This window comes from Phocoena sinus, chromosome 16 (assembly GCF_008692025.1).
Source record: "Phocoena sinus isolate mPhoSin1 chromosome 16, mPhoSin1.pri, whole genome shotgun sequence".
NCBI classification, from domain to species: domain Eukaryota; kingdom Metazoa; phylum Chordata; class Mammalia; order Artiodactyla; family Phocoenidae; genus Phocoena; species Phocoena sinus.
In genome coordinates, this window is record NC_045778.1 from 25,249,307 (window position 1) to 25,271,341 (window position 22,035).

General features: G+C 36.5%; 1 protein-coding gene across 2 annotated transcripts in view; it reads left to right on the top strand.

Annotated features, from left to right (window-relative positions):
• The window catches only part of FAM149B1 (family with sequence similarity 149 member B1), a 62,703-nt gene that overhangs the window by 14,395 nt on the left and 26,273 nt on the right, over positions 1-22,035 (top strand). For both annotated transcript variants that reach the window (XM_032607306.1, XM_032607307.1), the window contains exons 4-6: positions 13,293-13,435; positions 14,183-14,299; positions 21,703-21,870. In XM_032607306.1, the coding sequence (XP_032463197.1) occupies positions 13,293-13,435; positions 14,183-14,299; positions 21,703-21,870 (428 nt within the window). The remainder of the gene's footprint in view (positions 1-13,292; positions 13,436-14,182; positions 14,300-21,702; positions 21,871-22,035) is intronic.

Below are 22,035 nucleotides of genomic sequence, written 5' to 3' on the forward strand. Positions count from 1 at the left end.
GACAGAAATGAGCTTGTTTTTCTCATTGCATTCTATTAGGTGGCACATAATTCCATTTGTCCCATTATTAATGTTGTTCACTTTGATCACTTAATTAAGGTGATTTTCCTTTGCATTCGAAAGTATTTTATTGGGGATATATGTATACGTATAGCTGATTCACTTTGTTATAAAGCAGAAACTAAAACACCATTGTAAAGCAATTATACTCCAATAAAGATATTTAAAAAAAAAGTATTTTACGGGGCGGTACATTGAAATTATGTACCTACTATCCTGTTCCTCCTCAGACTTTCAATTTATGATTTACATCAGTGTAGACTCAAGGATTCCTATTTTGTTCAGTTAGTTATAATATATAATACATCATTATTTATCTTGAAGTTCCAATTGTCCCAGATTTGGCCCGCAGAATTCCCTTCAAGCTGCTTCTGTGCCATTTTGACATGTTCCCATCCTTCTTTAAATATTTCCTTACTTTCTGGTACAAGATATCCAGGCTTATTTTGTACTTTCTTTGCCCCATCCCTGGAATCAGCCAATTCTTTAAGAAGCCCTGGTTCCTTTTATGCCATGTTTAGAAACAAAGATTTGGGTGCTAAGCGTGCTCATTGCTTTTTAGGTGTCGCTTATTCCCAAACCCTCCCAGTGGACAGAACTAGGGAATATAAGTACTCCTCCTATCCCACTGTGAAATGACAAGGTTCATTCTAGTTTTTTCCTTTTCTAATTTGTAACTTCTTTCTCTGACAGTGATAAACGTGGCTTCCGTTATTCTTAATATATTTACTTATTTGATTAGTCCCCCTGAACATAACCAGTTCCCCACTAATCCACTGCCTCTTAACCTCCGCAAATGCTCTTCTCACTCCGCATATGTTTCAACACCCTGTGCTGAGTCACTGACCCTTGCACTCTCACACCCAATGAATGATCTCCTCATCCCACTCAGAGTCAGACACCCAATGTTGTCCTCGCCTCCGAATAGGCACCTTCCTCAGGCTGCTTGGGCTATCACCCTGTGTGGGGCTGCCGACTCCCCACATGGTAACTTTCTTCTCCATTGTTGTTCCAACATTATAAGCTGGCTGCTCTCCTGCAAGGACATCCTCCTCATCTCACTTGTGCCCCATCACCCTGCAACAACCTGCTCCCCATGCAAACACCCACTGTGGCAGATTATATTTTCAAAAGTCATGCCAATATATATCCCATCTGACATGCCCTTATTACAAGATACTGATATTCCTCCACTGAAGAGATAGGCTCTATGTTCTTTTCCTTTGAACCTGAATGGACTATTTAACTGCCTTAATCAGTAGAATGCAGTGAAAGTGATGCTGCATGATTTTTTAGGTTAGAAAGCAACACAGCTTCTGCCTGCCTCTTTCTGTTTCTCTCTCTCTGAATGCTTGACCTTGGAATTTAGCCACTATGTTGTGAGGAAGTTCAAACCACATGGAAAAGCCCATATAAAGAGAAACTGAAGCCCCCAGCTGAAAGCCAGCATCAATTGCTAGATATTTGAGTGAATGAACACTCAGATGCTTTCAGCTCTAAGCCTTCGAGCTTTTCAACTGATATCCCAGATGCTGTGGAGAAGAGACAAACCATTCCTGCTGTGAGCTATGTAAATTCCAGACACATGTAAACCTGGAAAGATAATACATGATTATTGCTATTTTGAGCCATTCAGTTTGCGAGTAATCTGGTACACTGCCAAAGTAATTAGAACACCCCTCTCACACTGCTCAGGGTCAGAAAAACTGCTTAGATGTTCTCTTTACCTCTCTTAGGCTCCTATCATACAAAGGCTGTCTTCCTACACAGACGCCGTCTTTACTGTGCTTAGGTTCCAATATCTTATAACAGGCTGCCTTCCCAGGTTGATGCCTTCCTTATTCTGTTTTGGCTCTGAAACCCCATGCTGACTGTCTCTTGAGGCATTGGTTAACAGGTAGCCCATATCAATAATCCCTAAGAGAAAAGAAACTCATAAGATAGGCAGGCCCCTGTTTACCCTGGCTCCCTGCCTGGGAATAATTTTCTGACTATGGAATTGTAAGATAGAGTCCAAACAAAGCACAGTGGTCCCATTTTGCTGAGTAACAGAGATCAGAGTTCAGGGCAGATGAAGCAGTTGGAATCTTTAGGACACAGGGAGATAAAGAACACCAGAAACTAAATAGGTGGGTAAATACAAAAGTCTATTTTTTAGTGATTTCTCTAAAGGATAACTGACTGAATAAAGCAAAACATGTGCAAGATGGAGTTTATATTTGTAGAAGTAAAAGCTGAGACAAATATAGCTCAAAGGATGGGTGAATATAAATGGAATTATACTGTTATACGATTATTACATTTGTGAAGTGTCAGGTATTAAGACAAGTGGGAAGTATGAAGAGGGAGGTATGAAGTGGTAAAATATTGACTAACTAGACTTTGATAGGTTAAGAATGCACATTATTAGCCCTAGAGCAAGCATTAAAAAATTATAAGAAGAATAAGCTAAGATGCCAATAGGGGAAATAAAATGGAATACTAACAAATATTTGATTAACCTAGAATAAGACAGGAAAGGAAAAGAACAAGAAATGATCCCCCCCCCAAAAAAGGGACAAATGGAAAAGAAACAGCAAGATGGTAGACTACAACCCAACCATGTCAATAATTAAAACAAAAAAAATGGAATGGATAAAAAATGGATAAAACACAGAACAGATTAAAAAAAAAACAAGACTCAACTATATACTATATGGAAGAGACAAACTCTATATATAAAGACACAGATTGAAATTAAAAGGACAGAGAAAGTTATACTGTGCACACAATAGGCTTATATTAATATGAGACAAAATAAACTTCAAGACACAGAGTTGATTACTAGGAAAGAGGAATATTTTTTACGGATAAAAAGGCAGTTTGGGGGCTTCCCTGGTGGCACAGTGGTTAAGAATCCTCCTGCCAATGCAGGGGACATAGGTTCGAGCCCTGGTCTGGGAAGATCCCACATGCTGCGGAGCAACTAAGCCCATGTGCCACAACTACTGAGCCTGCGCTCTAGAGCTGCTACCCACAACTGCTGAGCTCGCGTACTGAAACTACTGAAGCCTGTGCACCTAGAGCCCATGCTCTGCAACAAAAGAAGCCACCGCAATAAGAAGACCACACACCACAAGGAAGAGTAGCCCCCGCTCGCTGCAACTAGAGAAAAGCCCGCACGCAGCAATGAAGACCCAGCGCAGCCAAAAAAAAAAAAAAGGCAGTTTGGGGACATCCCTGGCAGTCCAGTGGTTAACGCTCCACACTTCCACTGCAGGAGGCACGGGTTCGACCCCTGGTCAGGGAACTAAGATCCTATATGCCATGCAGCCAAAAAAAATACTTAAAAAAAAAATGCTTGCATTCCTATACACTAATGACGAAAAATCAGCAAGAGAAACTAAGGAAACAATCCCATTTACCACTGCAACAAAAAGAATAAGATCCCTAGGAATAAACATACCTAAGGAGGCAAAAGAATTGTACTCAGAAAACTATAAAACACTGATGAAAGAAATCAAAGATGATGTAAACAGATGGAGAAATATACCATGTTCTTGGATTGGAAGAATCAACATTGTGAAAATGACTATACTACCCAAAGCAATCTACAGATTCAATGCAATCCCTATCAAACTACCAATGGCATTTTTCACAGAACTAGAACAAAAACTTTCACAATTTGTATGGAAACACAAAAGACCCCGAATAGCCAAAGCAATCTTGAGAAAGAAAAACGGAGCTGGAGGAATCAGGCTTCCTGACTTCAGACTATACTACAAAGCTACAGTAATCAAGACAGTATGGTACTGGCACAAATACAGAAATATAGATCAATGGAACAGGATAGAAAGCCCAGAGATAAACCCACGCACATATGGTCACCTTATTTTTGATAAAGGAGGCAAGAATATACAATGGAGAAAAGACAGCCTCTTCAATAAGTGGTGCTGGGAAAACTGGACAGCTACATGTAAAAGAATGAAATTAGAACACTCCCTAACACCATACACAAAAATAAACTCAAAATGGATTAAAGACCTAAATGTAAGGCCAGACACTATAAAACTTTTAGAGGAAAACTTAGGCAGAACACTCTATAACATACATCACAGCAAGATCCTTTTTGACCCGCCTCCTAGAGAAATGGAAATAAAAACAAAAATAAACAAGTGGGACCTAATGAAACTTAAAAGCTTTTGCACAGCAAGGAAACCATAAACAAGACGAAAAGACAACTCTTAGAATGGGAGAAAATATTTGCAAATGAAGCAACTGACAAAGGATTAATCTCCAAAATATACAAGCAGCTCATGCAGCTCAATATCAAAAAAACAAACAACCCAATTAAAAAATGGGCAGAAGACCTAAATAGACATTTCTCCAAAGAAGATATACAGATTGCCAACAAACACATGAAAGGATGCTGAACATCACTAATCATTAGAGAAATGCAAATGAAAACCACAATGAGGTATCACCTCACACCAGTCAGAATGGCCGTCATCAAAAAATCTATAAACAATAAATGCTGGAGAGGGTGTGGAGAAAAGAGAACCCTCTTGCAGTGTTGGTGGGAATGTAAACTGATAACAGCCACTATGGAGAACAGTATGGAGGTTCCTTAAAAAAACTAAAAATAGAATTACCATATGACCCAGCTATCCCACTACCAGGCATATACCCTGAGCAAACCATAATTCAAATAGAGACATGTACTACAATGTTCATTGTATTTGTATCTATTTACAATAACCAGGACATGGAAGCAACCTAAGTGTCCATCGACAGATTGAGGCCACTCTTCCTGGCTTACTGTCTCCTCACATGACCTTTCTCCTGGGCATAGGCACAGGTAGAGAGATCTCTGGTGTCTCTTCCTCTTCTTATAAGAACACTAATCCTATCAGATTAGCACTCCACCCGTATGACCTCATTTTACCTTAATTTCCGACTTAAAGGCTTTATCTCCAAATAGAATCATGTTGCAGATTAGGGCTTCAACATATGAATTTGAGGAGGACACAATTCAGTCCATAACAACGTATACCAGGAAGATGTAACAATTCTAAATAAGTAAGCATCTAATTGAGTTTCAAAATGTATGAAGAAACTAAAGAGAGAACTAGGTGAATCCACAATTATTGTTAGAGATTTTAGTTATTAATAAAACAATTAGAAAATCAGTAAAAACATAAAAGATCTTATGCTATACTGAACAAATGCAGAGTACATATCCTTCTCAAGAACATATGGAATGTTGACAAGGACAGACTGTATGGTGGGCCATAAAATATATCAGTATTGTTCAAAAGATTAAATCTGGGCTTCCCTGGTGGCGCAGTGGTTGAGAGTCCGCGGGCCGATGCAGGGGACACAGGTTTGTGCCCCAGTCTGGGAAGATCCCACATGCCGCGGAGCGGCTGGGTCCGTGAGCCATGGCCGCTGAGCCTGCGTGTCCAGAGCCTGTGCTCTGCAACAGGAGAGGCCACAACAGTGAGAGGCCCGTGTACCGCAAAAAAAAAAAAAAAAAAAAAAAAAATCAAATTTACGGATGCAGCTAAAGTATTTCTTATAAAGACATTTATACCTTTAAATACCTATTTTAGAAAAAGAAGAAAGCTTTAAAATGAGTAACCTAAGTTTCTACCTTAAGATGCTAGGAAAGAAGAGTAAATTAAATCCAAAGTAGAATGAAAGAATTAAAAGCAAAATTAATCAAATAGAAAATAGGTAAATAAAAGAGAAAATGAACAAGTCCAAGAGTTGATTCTTTGGAAAGATTAATAATTAATAAGCCCTCTAGTGATACTAGTCAAGGAAAAGCAATAAAATGCAAATTACAAATATGAGGAATGAAAGAGATGTCACTACAAATTCTACAGACATTAAAAGAATATTAACAGAATAATATATACAATTTTATGCCAATAAATTCCATAACTTAGATGAAATGGACAAATTCCTCAAAAATCTGAATAGTTGTAAAACTCTTAAACTAAATCAAGCAACTCTCACAGGGAAAGCTCTAGGCTTAGGTGGAAGAACATACATTTGTGGAAGAAATAACAGTCACACAAACTTTTCCCCAAAACAGGAGCATTTTCAATTCACTTTATGGGTCAGCATAATATTGATGCCAAAACCTGACAAAGACAATATAATAAAAGAAAATTATGAGATGGGACTTCTAAATAGTGTGGCAGAGTGAGTATCTTGACAAATCTTCCCCAAAAGCAACAATAAACTGGATATAATTGTCTAAAGCAATCATTTCAGGATTCTGAAAATTGACTAAAGGTACACAGCAAATGGAGTAGCAGTTATTCATGAAAATCAATAGAACTTTGAGTTAGGAACAATAAGAGTCTGTTCAACTTTAAAGGGACAAACTGTAAAAACTAGCAGCTTCACCACCAGAGAGGGCTCAATAGATTTGGAATGGAACTTGGATGAACTCTAAGTTCAACAGCATTGTCAACAATAGTAGCACATTCGGTAGCATATGAACAAGGAAAAACAGTGGCTCAGATAGTCTGAGGTTTCAATACTAGCTGGGGCAAGAAATGGATTGGCAGACTATCCAGAAATTTATTAAGGAGGTCTGGGAAATAAGTCATAGGAGGCCCTAATAAACTCTCCACATATCCATGCAGGAGAGACCAGAGAGGGCCCAAACTATGCACACACAAATGGCTGACTATGAGTCAGCACACAAATGCAGAGGAGATGAGAGGGCACAGAAATTAAGAGCCAAGGCAGCCATAAAAACGGCTTGAATTTGAACACAAAGTAAACTTTAAGACATAAAATACTACTAGAAACAAAAGGACATCTCCATAATGATAAAAAGGCCAATTCTTTAGGAAAATAAAGTAGTTATAAATGTATACACATCTAACAACGAAGCTTTAAAGCATATGAAGCAAACTACAGAATTTAAAAGAGAAATGGGAAACATAACAGTTGTAGCTGGAGACTTCAATACCCCACTCTCAATACTTGATAGAACAACTAAACGGAAGATCAGCAAGGATATTGAAGACTTGAACGGTGCTATCAACGAACTTGACCTAATTGATTCTATCCAATGACAGCAGAATATATAATCTTCAAGCATACAAAAAACAAGTCTCATAAATCTAAAAGGATTGAAATTGTACTAGGTATGTTCTCCAACCATGTTGGAATTAAGTAGAAATCAACAATGGATATAAATTTGGGATATCCCCAAGTATTTGAAAATTAAACACTGTTCTTCTAAATAACTGATGGGTTAAAGAACAATCTACAAGGGAAGTTAGAAAATATTTTCAATTGAATGAAAATGGAAAAGCAGAATATCAAAATTTATAAGACATAACTAAAGTGGTGCTTAGAGGGAAACTTACAGCTTTAAATACCTATAGAAAAAGAAATCAAGCTTATAGACACGGAACAGATTGGTGATGACGGAGGTGGGGTTGTGGGGTTGGGTGAAATGCGTGAAGCATGTCAAAAGGTACAAACTTCCAGTTATAAAATAAATAAATCATGGGGATGTAATGTACAGCATGGTGACTATAGTTAATAATATTGTATTATATTTGAGAGTTGCTAAGAGAAAAGATCTTAAAAATTCTCATCATAAGGAAAAAACTTCTGTAACTATGTATGGTGATGTGCTATGGAGATCAATTCACCAAATATACAAATATTGAATCATTATGTTATATACCTGAAACTAACATAATGTTGTATGTCAATTATACCTCAACAGAACAAAAGTACCTACAGAAAAATGGAGCATACTGAATCAATAACATAAGCTTCCACCTTAAGAAACTAAAATAGACCAAATTAAATCCAAAGCAAGCAGAAGGAAGGAAATAGAATAATACAGATGAGAGTAGAAATTAATGAAACAGGAAACAGAAAAACAATAGAGAAACTCAATAAAGTCAAAGTTCTTTGAAGAGTCAACAAAATTGATGTCTTTAGCTACTTTGACCAAGAAAAAAGACGACATAAATGAACAAGATTAGAAATAAAAGTGAGGACATAACTGTTGACCTTACAGAAAGTAAAAGGACTAGGGAAATATAATAAGCAGCTTCATGTCAAGAAATTAGATAACTTAGATATAACAGGTAAATTTCTAGGAAGACACAATTACCAAACTGACTCAAAAAGACATTAAAAATCCATACAGATATATATTAATTAAAGAAATTAAATAAGTAATTTAAAATCTTCCTACAAAGAAAAGCCCAGGCACAGATGGCTTTACTGGTAAATTCTACCAAATATTCAAAGAATAAATAATAACCATCTTTCATAAACCCTTTCAGAAAATAGAGGAAGAGACACTTCCCAACTCATTCAGTGAAGCTAATATTACCCTGATACCAAAGCCAGACAAAGACACCAGAAGAAAAGAATTCTGTATGTAAAAAATTCTCAGGAATTCACAAAATGAACAAACAGAACTGCTTAGCACTAATACATGAGTTTAACAAGGCCACAAGATACAAGGTCAGTATAAAAACGTCAACTATATTTCTATATATGTTTAAATATTTAAAGAAGAAATAATACCAATCTTTCAGAAAAGAGGGAATGGTTCCTAAATCATCCTATGAGGCCATCCTATAACACCAAAGTCAGACAAAGGCATCACATGAAGAGAAAACTACAAATTAATATTCCTCTTGAAATTATACAAAAAACTTTAAATTATTAGCAAACCTAATCTAGCAACGTAAAGGGATTATTTACCCTGAGTGAGATTTATCCACGAATGCACAGCTGGTTCAACATTAGAAAATTAAATTAATGCATTATAGTAATGTGAAAAACTGACATGATTATCTCAATAGACACTTTGAAAAAGCATATGATAAAATCCAACACCCACTCATGATAAAAACTCTCACAAAACTAGAAAATAAAAGGGAACTTCATCAACCTGACAAAAGGCACCTAAAGCTAATAGTGTATGTAATGGGAAAAGACTGAATATTTTCCTCTTCAGAACAAGATAAAGATGTCCATTCTTGCCACCTTTATTCAGCATTGTATTGGAGGTTCTAGTCAGTGCAATAGACCAAAATAAGGAAGTAAAAGCCATCCACAGTGGAAAGGAATAAGTTAAACTATCTTCATTCACAGATGACATGATGTAGAAAATCCTAAAACTTTCCCTCCGCCCCCACCCCAACTCCATCTACTAGAACTAAGAAATGAGTTCAGGACGGTCACAGTATATCAGATCAATTTACAAAAATCAATTGTAAATGTGGTATATTTATGTAATGTAATATTATTCAGCTATAAAAAGGAAAGAAATACTAATACATGCTACACTATGAACCTTGAAAACATGCTAAGTAAAAGAAGCCAGATACAAAAGGCCACATGTTACGTGGTTTCATACATATGAAATATCCAGAGGAGCAAATCTATAGAGACAGAAAGCAGATCAGTAGTGGGCAGGGGCTGGGCAGAGAGAGGAATGGAGAGTGATGGCTAATGGAGCCAGGGTTTCTTTTGGGGTGAAAATGTTCTAGAATTAGATAGTTGTGATGGTTGCACAACTGTGCATATGCTACAAACCACTGGGAATACACTAAAACCACTAAATTTTACACTTTAAAAGGATGAATTTCATCGTATGGGAATTGTATCTAAATTTTTAAAACCTATTGTATTTCTACACATTAGTAATGTATAATCTGAAAGTGAAAATTAAAAATAAATTCAATTCACAAAGAACAAAAAATTGTTAGGGATAAACTTAATGAAAGGAGAACAAGACTTATACACTGAAAAATTTAAAACATTGCTGAGAAAAATGAAATATAAACAAATAAGAGACATTCCATGTTCATGGATTGGACGACTAAATACTGAGATGGCATTTCTCCCCAAATTGATCTATATATCCAATGCATTCCCTATTCAAATCCCATCAGGCTTTTTGTAGAAACTGATAAGCTGATCCATATTGACATGGAATTGCAAAAGACCCAGATTAGTCAAAACAATTTTGAAAAAGAAGACATGGACTTCCCTGGTGGTGCAGTGGTTAAGAATCTGCCTGCCAATGCAGGGGACACGGGTTCGAGCCCTGGTCTGGGAAGATCCCACATGCCGCAGAGCAACTAAGCCCGTGCGCCACAACTACTGAGCCCGCGAGCCACAACTACTGAAGCCCGCATGCCTAGAGCCCATGCTCTGAAACAAGAGAAGCCACCACAATGAGAAGCCCGTGCACCACAATGAAGAGTAGCCCCCGCTCGCCACAACTAGAGAAAGCCTGCACACAGCAACAAAGACCCAACTCAGCCAAAAATAAATAATAAAGTAAATTAATTAATTTAAAAAAGAAGACAGAGGACTTACTCTATCACATTTCAAACATAATGGTACAGTAATCAAAACAGTATGGTAATGGCATAAGGATAGGCCTATAATTCAATGGCACAGAATAGAGAACCTAGAAATAAACTCATATTTATGGTCAATTGACTTTTGGTGATGACAATTCAATAGGGAAAGGATATTTTTTCCAATAAATGTTGCTGGGACAATTGGATATCCATATGCAAATTGGATGAATTCAGACCCTTACCTTACATCGTACAGAAAACTTACTCAAATTAATTATAAACTTAAATGTAAGTGCAAAAACTGTCATTCAATTTTTTTTTAATTATTTATTTTTGGCTGCGTTGGGTCTTTGTTGCTGCGTGTGGGCTTTCTTTTTTAGTTGCGGTGCGCGGGCCTCTCATTGCGGTGGCCTCTCTCGTCGCGGAGCACCGGCTCTAGGCGCGCGGGCTCTAGAGCGCAGGCTCAGTAGTTGTGGCGCAGGGGCCTAGCTGCTTTGCAGCATGTGGGATCTTCCCGAACCAGGGCTCGAACCCGTGTCCCCTGCCTTGGCAGGCGGATTCCTAACTATTGCGCCACCAGGGAAGCCCCTGTCATTCTTTTAGAAGAAAACGTATGAGAAAACCTGCAAGACTCTGGATTAGGCAACGAATTCATAGATATGACACAACAAAAGCACAAGCCTAAAATAATGGATAAATTTGACTCCATCAAAATTAAAATCTTTTGTGTTCCCAAATACACTATCAAGAAAATGAAAGAACAAGCCACAGACTGGCAGTGAATATTTGCAATACATATATCTGACAAAGGACTTGTATCCAAAACTTAAAACTCCATATGAAGGAGATAAATAGACCAGATGAAAAAAAATGAGCAAAAAGCTTGGACACTCTGTAAAAGAAAACATATGAATGGCCAAGTAGCATACAGAATGATGCTCAATATCATTATCATCAAGGAAATGCAAATTTAAAACAGTCATGATACACACTCACTAAAATAGCTAAAACTAAAAAGACTGACAATACCTAGTATTAACCAGGATGTGGAGCATATTTAATGCTCACACATTTCTTCTGGGAGTGCTAACCTGTACATTTATTCTGTGATATAGTTTTAGTAGTTTATTTTAACATTAAACATCCACTCATTATAAGACCAGTAATTCTACTGCTAGGTATTTATCTGAGAGAAATAAAAATATATGTCCAGAAAAAGATTTGTGCATGAATGTTCATATATTTACTTATAATAAAAAATATTGTAAATAATGCAAATGTCCCTCAACAGGAGAATGGATAAACAAATCGTGGCATATTCTTACAACGCAATACTATGTAGTGAATGTAATGTAATGAATACTAACACATGCAACAACATCGGTGAACCTCAAAAACATTCTGCTGAAAAACATTCCACCTCTCTCACTGAATCTGTCATCAAGTTTTGTGTATTTTATCCTCACAATGTATCTCATGTCTTTTTTTCTCCTTTTTTCTTTTTAAAAATTGAGATATAATTGACATATAACATTGCATTACTTTTAGGTATACAGAGTAATAATTTGATATATGTATATAATGCAAAACACAAAAAAGTACATCCTGCATGATCCTGGTTACATGAAGTTCTGTAACAGACAAAACTAATTTATAGTGCTATAAATCAGATCAATGGTTTCATGACATGGGGAACAGGAAACTTCAGTTGCACAGGGGTATGAGGGAACATTCTGGGGTATCAGAAATGTTCTTCTACATCTGGAAAACAATGGTGGTTACTTGGGTGAATACCTTTGTCAAATGTCATTGTGCTGTAGATACTTGAAATGTTATTGTATGTAAACTATTCCTCAATAAGGTTTATTAAACTTTTAAAATACTCAAAGAGTTAAGGGATAAGATAGCATCCATTAAAATTATTGGAGGTTTTAAAACAAAGCAGGTAGAGATTTTAATTTAAGAAAAGACAGATATGAAAATTCAGTTTAAAATCTTAGACATGAATAGCATTTGAAATATCTGAGTAGATAACTGGACATAACTACTATATGTAAACTGGACCCAGTGAAACAGAATAGTAGTGAATTGAATGAGAGAACTAAGAAAATCACCTAGGGGCTTCCCTGGTGGCACAGTGGTTGAGAGTCCGCCTGCCGATGCAGGGGACATGGGTTCGTGCCTCGGTCCGGGAAGATCCCACATGCCGCGGAGCGGCTGGGCCCGTGAGCCATGGCCGCTGAGCCTGGGCGTCCGGAGCCTGTGCTCCGCAACGGGAGAGGCTACAACAGTGAGAGGCCCGCGTACCGCAAAAAGAAAAAAAAGGTGTAACTTTTCTTCCACCAGAATGTAAAAGGGCACATAAAAACAGATGAAGTAGAGAGTAAGCAGAGAATCAGATAACATGATCAGATTCACATTTTATAGCCACCCTTTTGGCTGCTGCAAAAGGATAAATTATAGGGCAAAGATTTAATGTAAACTGTCAGGTGAAAAATGCAGACTACAAAGTAATATATATATGGGATTGACTGTCTACCTTACGCTCTAAAAATAATACTGGAACCAAGCAACTATAATAAAATTAACAATCATTATCTTTGAGTGGTAGAATTACTGGTAATTTTTATCTTTCTTTATACTTTTCTGAATTTTTTTGATGAAGAAAATGTTACTTTAAAAACGTAGATATTTCCACAAATTTTCTTTAAATAGGAATAGGGAGGCCATCTGAATATTGTAAGATCCCCAAACTCACTAACTTTTCTTTCACACAAATGGACTAAATATTGAAAACAGAATCTGATTGCTTTCAACCTTTATGATTATTAACAGAGATTGAAGCTCATCTAAATATTTTGGGGTGATAATTTCTTTTAGGAACTTGATCAAAATGCCACTGAAAAAGTCCACGCAATGTTCACAGCCATTGACGAGCTCTTGTATGAGCAGAAGTTGAGTGTACATATTAAAAGTCTACAAGAAGAGTGCCAACAGTGGACATGTAGCTTTCCTCACCTCAGGTACTGAAGCCCTTGTATATTCATGGCTAATACTAAAATTTGAAGAGCAGATTTCCAAGAAAGCTTGTATTCTGAAATCTCTATGGGCATGGATTTATATAAATGAGGCAATGTGGTATAAAGCCTCAGATGACAGAAAACTCATGTTGATGGAAGTTTCTCGGAGTTTTCATAACTACCAATATATTGTCCTAATCAAGTAAAAACAACTTCTATACCAGTAACTGTGATCTGTGTAGTACTGTGGCTGTCCAAACAGCCTTTCTTTTGAACAAGAGGGTCAGAAAATGTATTTGATTACACTGTTGTCTATAAGTAAATTCTTATGCATGTATACTTGAAAGCAAACGTAGGCTATTAGGAAGCTTTCCTTAGAAACCTCATTAGTGCACTTACTACACATACTTAAAATTTATAAAGCGTCATGTTCTTAAGAATATAATTCAGTTTTCACTAATTTGGCCTGGCTTTCACCCACTTTGGCAAATTTAATGAAGATTACTATAGTGGATGGAGGGAAAATTACAAATGTTTGCCCAGTTCCCTTGGATTTTTTTCAGTGGGGTGGAAAAGCTTTATCCTTTCTATCTCCATTCTTTCTCTCAAGAATCATCCTAAATCAGTAACGGACTAGGTATGTACTAGATTTTTATGTAGAGCCATCAAATTTGTTCCAAAAATACCTACATTTTGTATGTATGCCAGGTGAAGGTGCTTAATTATCTCTTTATGTTCTTCACTTTGAAGGATTCTGGGTAGGCAGATAATCACTCCAAGTGAAGGTTATGGACTGTATCCTAGATCCCCTTCTGCTGTTTCAGCTTCACATGAGGCAACACTGTCTCAAGAAAGAGATTCTACTATGTAAGTATTCTAATATGTAAGTACTTATGTATTCTAATGTGCAAGTATTATATTCTACCAGTTATACTAAGGGATTAAAATACTTCTTCCTATTTATTGGTATTTTGTAAAGCACAGCAAATTCTGTAAGATTGACCATAGTCTTTATGCATATTAGAATTTTGTTACTTAGTTTTTTGTTCAAAAGTAAGACATTCTCTAGGATTTAAGGGTTATTCAGATTCATATATATCTACGTCTATCTATAAATCTAGGCACTTCCCTCTTGGAATAAATGTGTAGATAGACTGGTTTAAAGAAATTCAGGGATCTAAGAAACAGACTTTAAAATTTTTTTGAAAAAAATTTTGAAAAGTCATTTTCTTAAACATATAATACTAATTAAAACTTAATTTCTTTATGGAAGTTAAACTGGTATTAGTTTATCAGCTTAAAATGGGTAATTAGTACACTAGCTAAAATGGCTAATTCTTTAACACCTCAAACTCTTTATTTTTACTTTTTAAAAATATTGGGAATTCCCCAGTGGTCCAGTGGATAAGACTCTGTGCTCCCAATACAGGGGGCCTGGGTTCAATCCCTGGTTGGGGAACTAGATCCTGCATGCATGCTGCAACTAAGAGTCCGCATGCCGCAACTAAGAAGCCTGCATGCCACAACTAAAGATCCCATGTGCCACAACTAAGACCCAGCACAGCCAAATAAATAAATAAGTAAATAAATAAATTCCTTTACTTTTTCCTAAGACTGTAATTTTACTTATACTGATACTTTCTAAGAGTTGTAGTAATACTTTCTTTTGATGCCTTTTTGGGCTTGTAGTAATTTCATCAGACCACAAAGTAAAACATTATTGTCTTAGGCCAGTTAAGGTTATGGGATCTGGGTTATCAACTAACTGATTTTTGGTCAGAGAATGGGATTTGTTTACTTCTTTCAAAGTGATTTAAGCTCAAGCTTCTGGTCACTAGGCTGAGCTTTCTTTCTAAATTTAAACCTCATGTATTACATCAATAAGCCTTTTTAAGTTTACTCCTTTTATATAAAGGTCAGACTTTTACAAACTAATGTCTCCCACAGAAATGATGTATCCTTTAATTCTCACTGACCAAAATTACATAATTTATGTCCTGCTATTAAGATATATTTACCTGATCTATTAGTATAAACTTTATATATGCCTTTTTATTTTATAACTATAAACAGCAGTTCCATTTAGAGATTCCAAAGAAATAAGGAACAAATCTGAGCAGTTAGCTCCTCCTTTTTTAGGACATCTGGCTAAATCATCATTCTGCAACTTATTACAGGCAACCTTTCTTTCCTTTTTACTTGCTACCACCACTGCTGCTTGGTGCTTCTTATTTTTCGTTCTGCTTTTCTGGATTATTTGACTTACAGTTTTCAATAATTACCTTTCTTTACTATACAGATGAAACAATTACCTATCTATACTTTATATACAGACATATATTTAAATGAAACAAGTTATTCAGCTATATTAGCATGTCACTACTTATTGAAAATAATAACAAAATATAATCCATATTTATTTTCATATCACTACCACTTTGTCCATACTTGATATTTTCTATCTTGAGTACCATTAATGAACTCATTGCGTTTCAAAATATTTATATATTTGGGCTTCCCTGGTGGCGCAGTGGTTGAGAGTCCGCCTGCCGATGCAGGAGACGTTGGTTTGTGCCCCGGTCCGGGAGGATCCCACATGCCGCGGAGCGGCTAGGCCCGTGAGCCATGGCCACTGAGCCTGCGCGTCCAGAGCCTGTGCTCCACAACGGGAGAGGCCACAGCAGTGAGAGGCCCACGTACCGCAAAAAAAAAAAAAAAGAAAAAAGAAAATTTATATATTTTAATTAACCATAATTATTATTGATGCTCAGATTGTTACAACTTGGCCATGTCAGGCTAGTTCCTTTGTTTTTGTCTTGAATGTATCCTTGTTTTCTGGGTACAATAGGATGCTCCAGGCCCATCCTGGAAAAAAATTGTTTCTTCCTTTAAGGCATGGTATCAGCTGAAATTCAAGGAAATCTAATTCCTTTGAGAGGCTACTAGTATTTGAGAACAAAATTTGGGTAGTGAGGGTATGTAAGTTGGTGATGATGCTGCAGTTCTGCCACTTTTTCTAATAAGTGGTGTGAAAAAATGTGTCAAAAATTCATTTTGATATTTTTCAGTTTAACAAATCAGTTTTCCATAAAATATGAGGTTGATCATCTACTTTCTACAAAAATAACATTTCAAATTATATCCATTCTTGCCCCTCAACATTACATCAGATTCTCCTTTTAAAGTTCAGCGTTAATCCTTTCTGTCCCCACTTAAAAATCTTCAATAGCTTCCCAGTGAATTTAAGATACAAATCTAAAATTATATCATAAGCTGGCCCCAGCCTACATCTCTACCTTTATCTTCTGTCACTCTCTCTCTCATTCATTAATCCTCCCACACTGGATTTCTTTCAAATCTCAAATGTACTAAACAAGGTATTCGGTCCAGCTTCCATTCTTGAGGAGCTCTTGGGCCAGAGGAGAGCAGTATAATAAACAACACAAAAATACAGTCTCTTCCTTTTTGTATCTCTAACACCTCGCACAATGCGTAGAACATGGTTAGCATCAACTTATTTTTTTTTTACTAAATCATATTTATATGAAAACAAACTCCATGAAAATGAATTAATTGATATTATGGTTGCAAAACAATGTTATCAATCAAAACAAATTAGTGTCTAGGTCAAAATGGAATTCCAGGAACTTTATAACAATAGAAGATGGTGGCAGCATAAGGAGAAAACACAGGCCAGAAAAGGACCATGAAGAAGATGAGTCTGAGGACATTTCCATTTGAAAAGAAACTATGCAGTCATCTGCTTCAAGTTAGCTTAAGGGGCTTACCTACCCTTACTTTAAATACATACCTCAACAAAAATTAACAATAATATCTAATAAGTTGCTAAAGTATATGACTATATGCAGAATTATAACCCTTAAAAAATCATTAAAGAATGGAGAGCTCAGAAATAAACCTCTGCGTTTATGAGTAAATAATTTTCAGCAAGGGTGCCAAGACTACACAATGCGGAAAGGACAGTCTCTTCAACAAATGGTGCTGGGGAAAGAATGCAAAAGAATGAAGTGGGACCCTTATACCATATACAGAAATTAACTCAAAATGGATTTTATAGACCTAAATGGAAGACCTAAAACTATTAAAACTCCTAGAATAAAACACAGGGGAAAAGCTTCAGGATATTGGATTTGGCAATGATTTATTGGATAGAACACCAAAAGCTTAGGCAACAAAAAGCAAAAGTAGACAGATGGGACTACATCAAACTCAAAATTTTCTGTGTGTCAACAGAAACAATCATCAGAGTGAAAAGGCAACTTATGGCATGGAGGAGAATATTTGCAAATTGCATGTCTGATAAGGAGCTAATATCTAGAATATATGAGGAACTTCTACAATTCAACAACAACAACAAAAATAACCCAATTAAAAAATGGACAAAGGGGGGCTTCCCTGGTGGCACAGTGGTTAAGAATCTGCCTGCCAATGCAGGGGACACGTGCTGTGGAGCAACTAAGCCCGTGCGCCACAACTACTGAGCCTGCGCTCTAGAGCCCGCGAGCCACAACTACTGAGCCTACATGCTACAACTACTGAGGCTCGTGAGCCTAGAGCCTGTGTTCTGCAACAAGAGAAGCCACTGCAATGAGAAGCCCACGCACCGCCACGAAGAGTAGCCCCGGCTCGCCACAACTAGAGAAAGCCTGTGCACAGAACAAAGACCCAACGCAACCAAAAATAAATAAATAAAATACAATTAAAAAAAAGAAAATGTGGTATATACATATGATGGAATATTATAGAAGGAAATCCTGTCACATGCTACAATAGGGATGAACCTCAAAGATATTATGCTAAGTGAAATAAGCTCGTCACAAAAGGACAAATACAATATGATTCCAGCCATCTTTAGTATCTAAAGTAGTCAAATCATAGAAACAGAAAGTACAAGCGGAGTTGCCAAAGGGAGGGGAAGAAGGGGAAGGGGCAATGAGTGTTTAATGGATATCAGAGTTTCAGTTTTGCAATATAAGAAAGTTCAAGAGATCTGTTGAACAATAATGTGAACATACTTAACACTGTTGAACTGTATGGTTTTAAATGCTTATGATGGTGTATTTAATCTTATATTGTTCACCACAGTTTTTAAAAAATCATTAAAGTGACATGGTATGGTTTCTCCTAAGCCCACCTCCCTCATGTCACTCATTACAAATTATAGCTTTTGCTTTCATTTTCTTTGATTTTTTTTTTTTTTACAACTGTCCTAAATGCAAGAGCCCAGTCAAGCTAATTACAAATCAGACTTTTTCAGACATAAAGAGCTTTCTGAAGCTCTCCAAAACCATGGAGATGTTCTCTTTCAGTTTTTCTACTGGTAGGGCCATCCACAATCATATTTCCTTTCCTAGTGTACTAAGTTATATTTTCTTCCTTTTGGCATCATGAGATCACAACTTCATGAAACTTCCCTCTATTTTGATCATTGCTAGAGGTCCACTGGAAGATAAGTTTGGTCTGAAATGGAGTTGAGAGTGGTTAATTGTACTTTTCAGATCCTAGTCAGGAAGGAGAGAGCTCTTGGCCACTTGTTCCTCCTAGACAACCTGGAGGGCCTTGCAGTGATCACCTCCATGAAGGCTGCAGAATTCTGCCTCCTAAGCCCTACACCTGAGGGCTGGCTCCAAATTAAACTCTTTGTTTAATAAGAAACCCAGCAAAGTCATTTCATCCTCCATGCATGTGGGAGAAGAATAAAGTGGCAATGATTTCTTTCCGCTCACAAGAAAACAGATCTGAACTTAAATATTACTATCAGGGCAATACATTATTAGATAAGACCACTGTTATTTTTTTAGTAAGTAAGAGAATTACAAACATTTTAGAAGTTAAAGGTTATTTTCCAGACATGGTAATCTCTGAAGTCTGATGATTTAAAAGATCCCTTTGTTAGAAACAACATTTGCAAAGACAGCTTTATGATGTAGAATACTATCTGTTCTTTGCTGCAGCTTTAGGGGAAATGGGAACACTTTTCCTTCTCATCTAACTGAAAATTTTTTTAACTGACAAAAAGGCCTATACTTTGTTAGAAAAGCCTATTTTTTTTTTCAGAGCAAGTAATTCCATTAGTTACCACTGACTAAAAAATGATTGGTTAATAATACAAATGGAACGATACAGTAGCACAATAACATAAGGAATGCTGGGAGTGCAGTGTTTGACATGGGTTTGACAGCTTTTAATTTTGTCATGTTGTCATGTTGAAAAAAATACTAACACCACTGTTTTATAAAAGAAATGACATATTAACACAAAAAAGCATGTCTCAAAATAAGGACAGTCCTTTTCAAGAAAGGGCATTTTGTAGTCTTACTGAGCATTGTTCTTATTTTGCTTATTTTGATGTGGATCTGTAAAAATTTTGTCATGGATTGCCATAAATCTATTGACTAGATTTTGGGTATCACTGTTTTAGAATTTCAGAACAGAGACTTAAAAAACCTAAAGTCTCAAGTTTAGAGATTTTTATAAACGGTAATACCAGCTGGTTTTGATATATTTGTTCTTCAAACTGTTTTCCCATCTCTTATTGTCTCTCTGTCCCCCATGCCTCCTGCCATGGTCCAGGCTCTCATCAGCTTACCAGCTCTTGTTTCATCTTTTGCATTAGCCTCCTAACCACATTATCCTCTTCATCACCACCATAGTGATCTTTTAAAGCAAGGATGCTGTCATTCCCCTTCTTAAAAACTTCAATTCCATTGCTATCAATTAGCCAAAGTTAATAAAGTACTTCACAGTCTGGCCTAATACCCTTCCAACCACTTCCTATGAACCATATACCTTATTTAATGGCTTACATAACAGAGAAATTTCTCTTTTAAAAGAAGTCTGGAGGAAGGGTATCTAAAGATAGTACAGTGGTAGTATGGTGTTTTCAGGGTCCTAGACTCATTTCATCTTTCTGCTACATTGTGCTAGCCCAGGATACTTTTCCTGAGTTTTGGGGGGTTTTTTTTGGTGGTCCAAGACAGCTGATAGAGTTCCAAACATGACATTCACTTTCCAGGTAGCAGGAAGCAGGAAAGGCAGAAGGGCAAAAGGGCACCCCTTAAAGCTAACCCAGTTCTCTTTAAACAGCCTCCCCAGAGTCCCACATAACAATCCTGCTCATATCTCATTGGTCACATCTGGCTGCAAGGTGGTGGGAAGTGTCATCTTTGAGGTGCATGTATTGCTCTCCTGAATTAAATTGGCATAATGTATTAGGAGAGGCAGGGAGAATCGATATTGGGGGCACCTAGCATTCTCTGCCACATATGTATAGAGTTTTTTGAAACTACTGTACATATTTTGTAATCTTTTTATAATTACCATTTTATTATGGGAATCTTCCATTTTGTCCCCCAACATTAATTTAGTAACCTCACAGAATTCCACTGCATGAATATACCATTATTTAAACAACCAATCCCCTATCCTGTATTTTGAAACAGTTGGGCCAGTTTTGAATTTTAGCAATTATAAGCAGTTCTGTGATGGTAATTTTTATAGCTAAATCTTATAGGTCATATCCTCGAAGGAAATCCCCTACAAATGAAACCACTGAATCAAAGCGTATTTCTGTTTTAAGGCTTCTAATACATATTTCCAAAATGTCTTCCAAAAAGATTTTCCCACTAGCCTTGCTGAAAAGTGCCATAGGTTTATTCTTTTTTCATTGTTTAAAAAATACTTCAGGTACAAAAAGGTATAAAGAATAACACAAAGCATACATTGGTTATATTTAATATTTGGTTAAACTGAGAGCCATTTAAAAAATTGTACTGCTCAGATTTGACTGACTTTCTCCAAAGTAAACATGCTGAAGTGAAGGCATCATCATATATTCATTGAATACCTGGGTAGGATGAGAAATTTAAATATAAGTAAGGGAAGATACTTGCCCTTTAGGAGTATACATTTTGAACAATGATGGAGTTATTGAAATAAGCATATAACCTCCTGAGGTACTTTAAAGAGCTAATTATGAATGTAAATATTATTAGATTTTTTTAAAAAACTTATTTTATAGCTGTTGCATCTGAAAAGATAGCAAGCAGTATTCAATAGTGCATAATATACCTAAGCAGAGTGGGTCTATGGCTAATATTTATTTATTCCTGTTCTGAGAAATAACAGGTATTAAGGTTTAGAGTAGCCCAGGAAGGTGTCACTAGGGCAAGGGACCTTGAGCTGAAACTTGTGCGAATGAGTTCCTTTGAGAACTGTTTATGTTGAACATAATATTTTTCCTCTTCCAGATTTGGTATTAGGGGAAAGAAGTTACATTTTTCATCTTCATATGCTCCTAAAGCATCTTCCATTGCCAAATCCCCTAGCTTGTGTTCTATGGAAAGAGAAGAGGAAGACTGTATAATCTTCTCGGAAGGAATAATAGAGGAATACCTAGCATTCGACCACACAGATATGTGAGTATTATGTCTTTTAAACTTCTTACTCCCCTGCTATTTTGTTGTTAATATCTATTCTTTCTAAAGTATACTACCAATATTACCTATAATTAAGTTGATGTCTGTTTCTTTCTTTTCTATTAGTTCTCAGTTATCCAGTGTCATGTACTTAGTTGATATAAA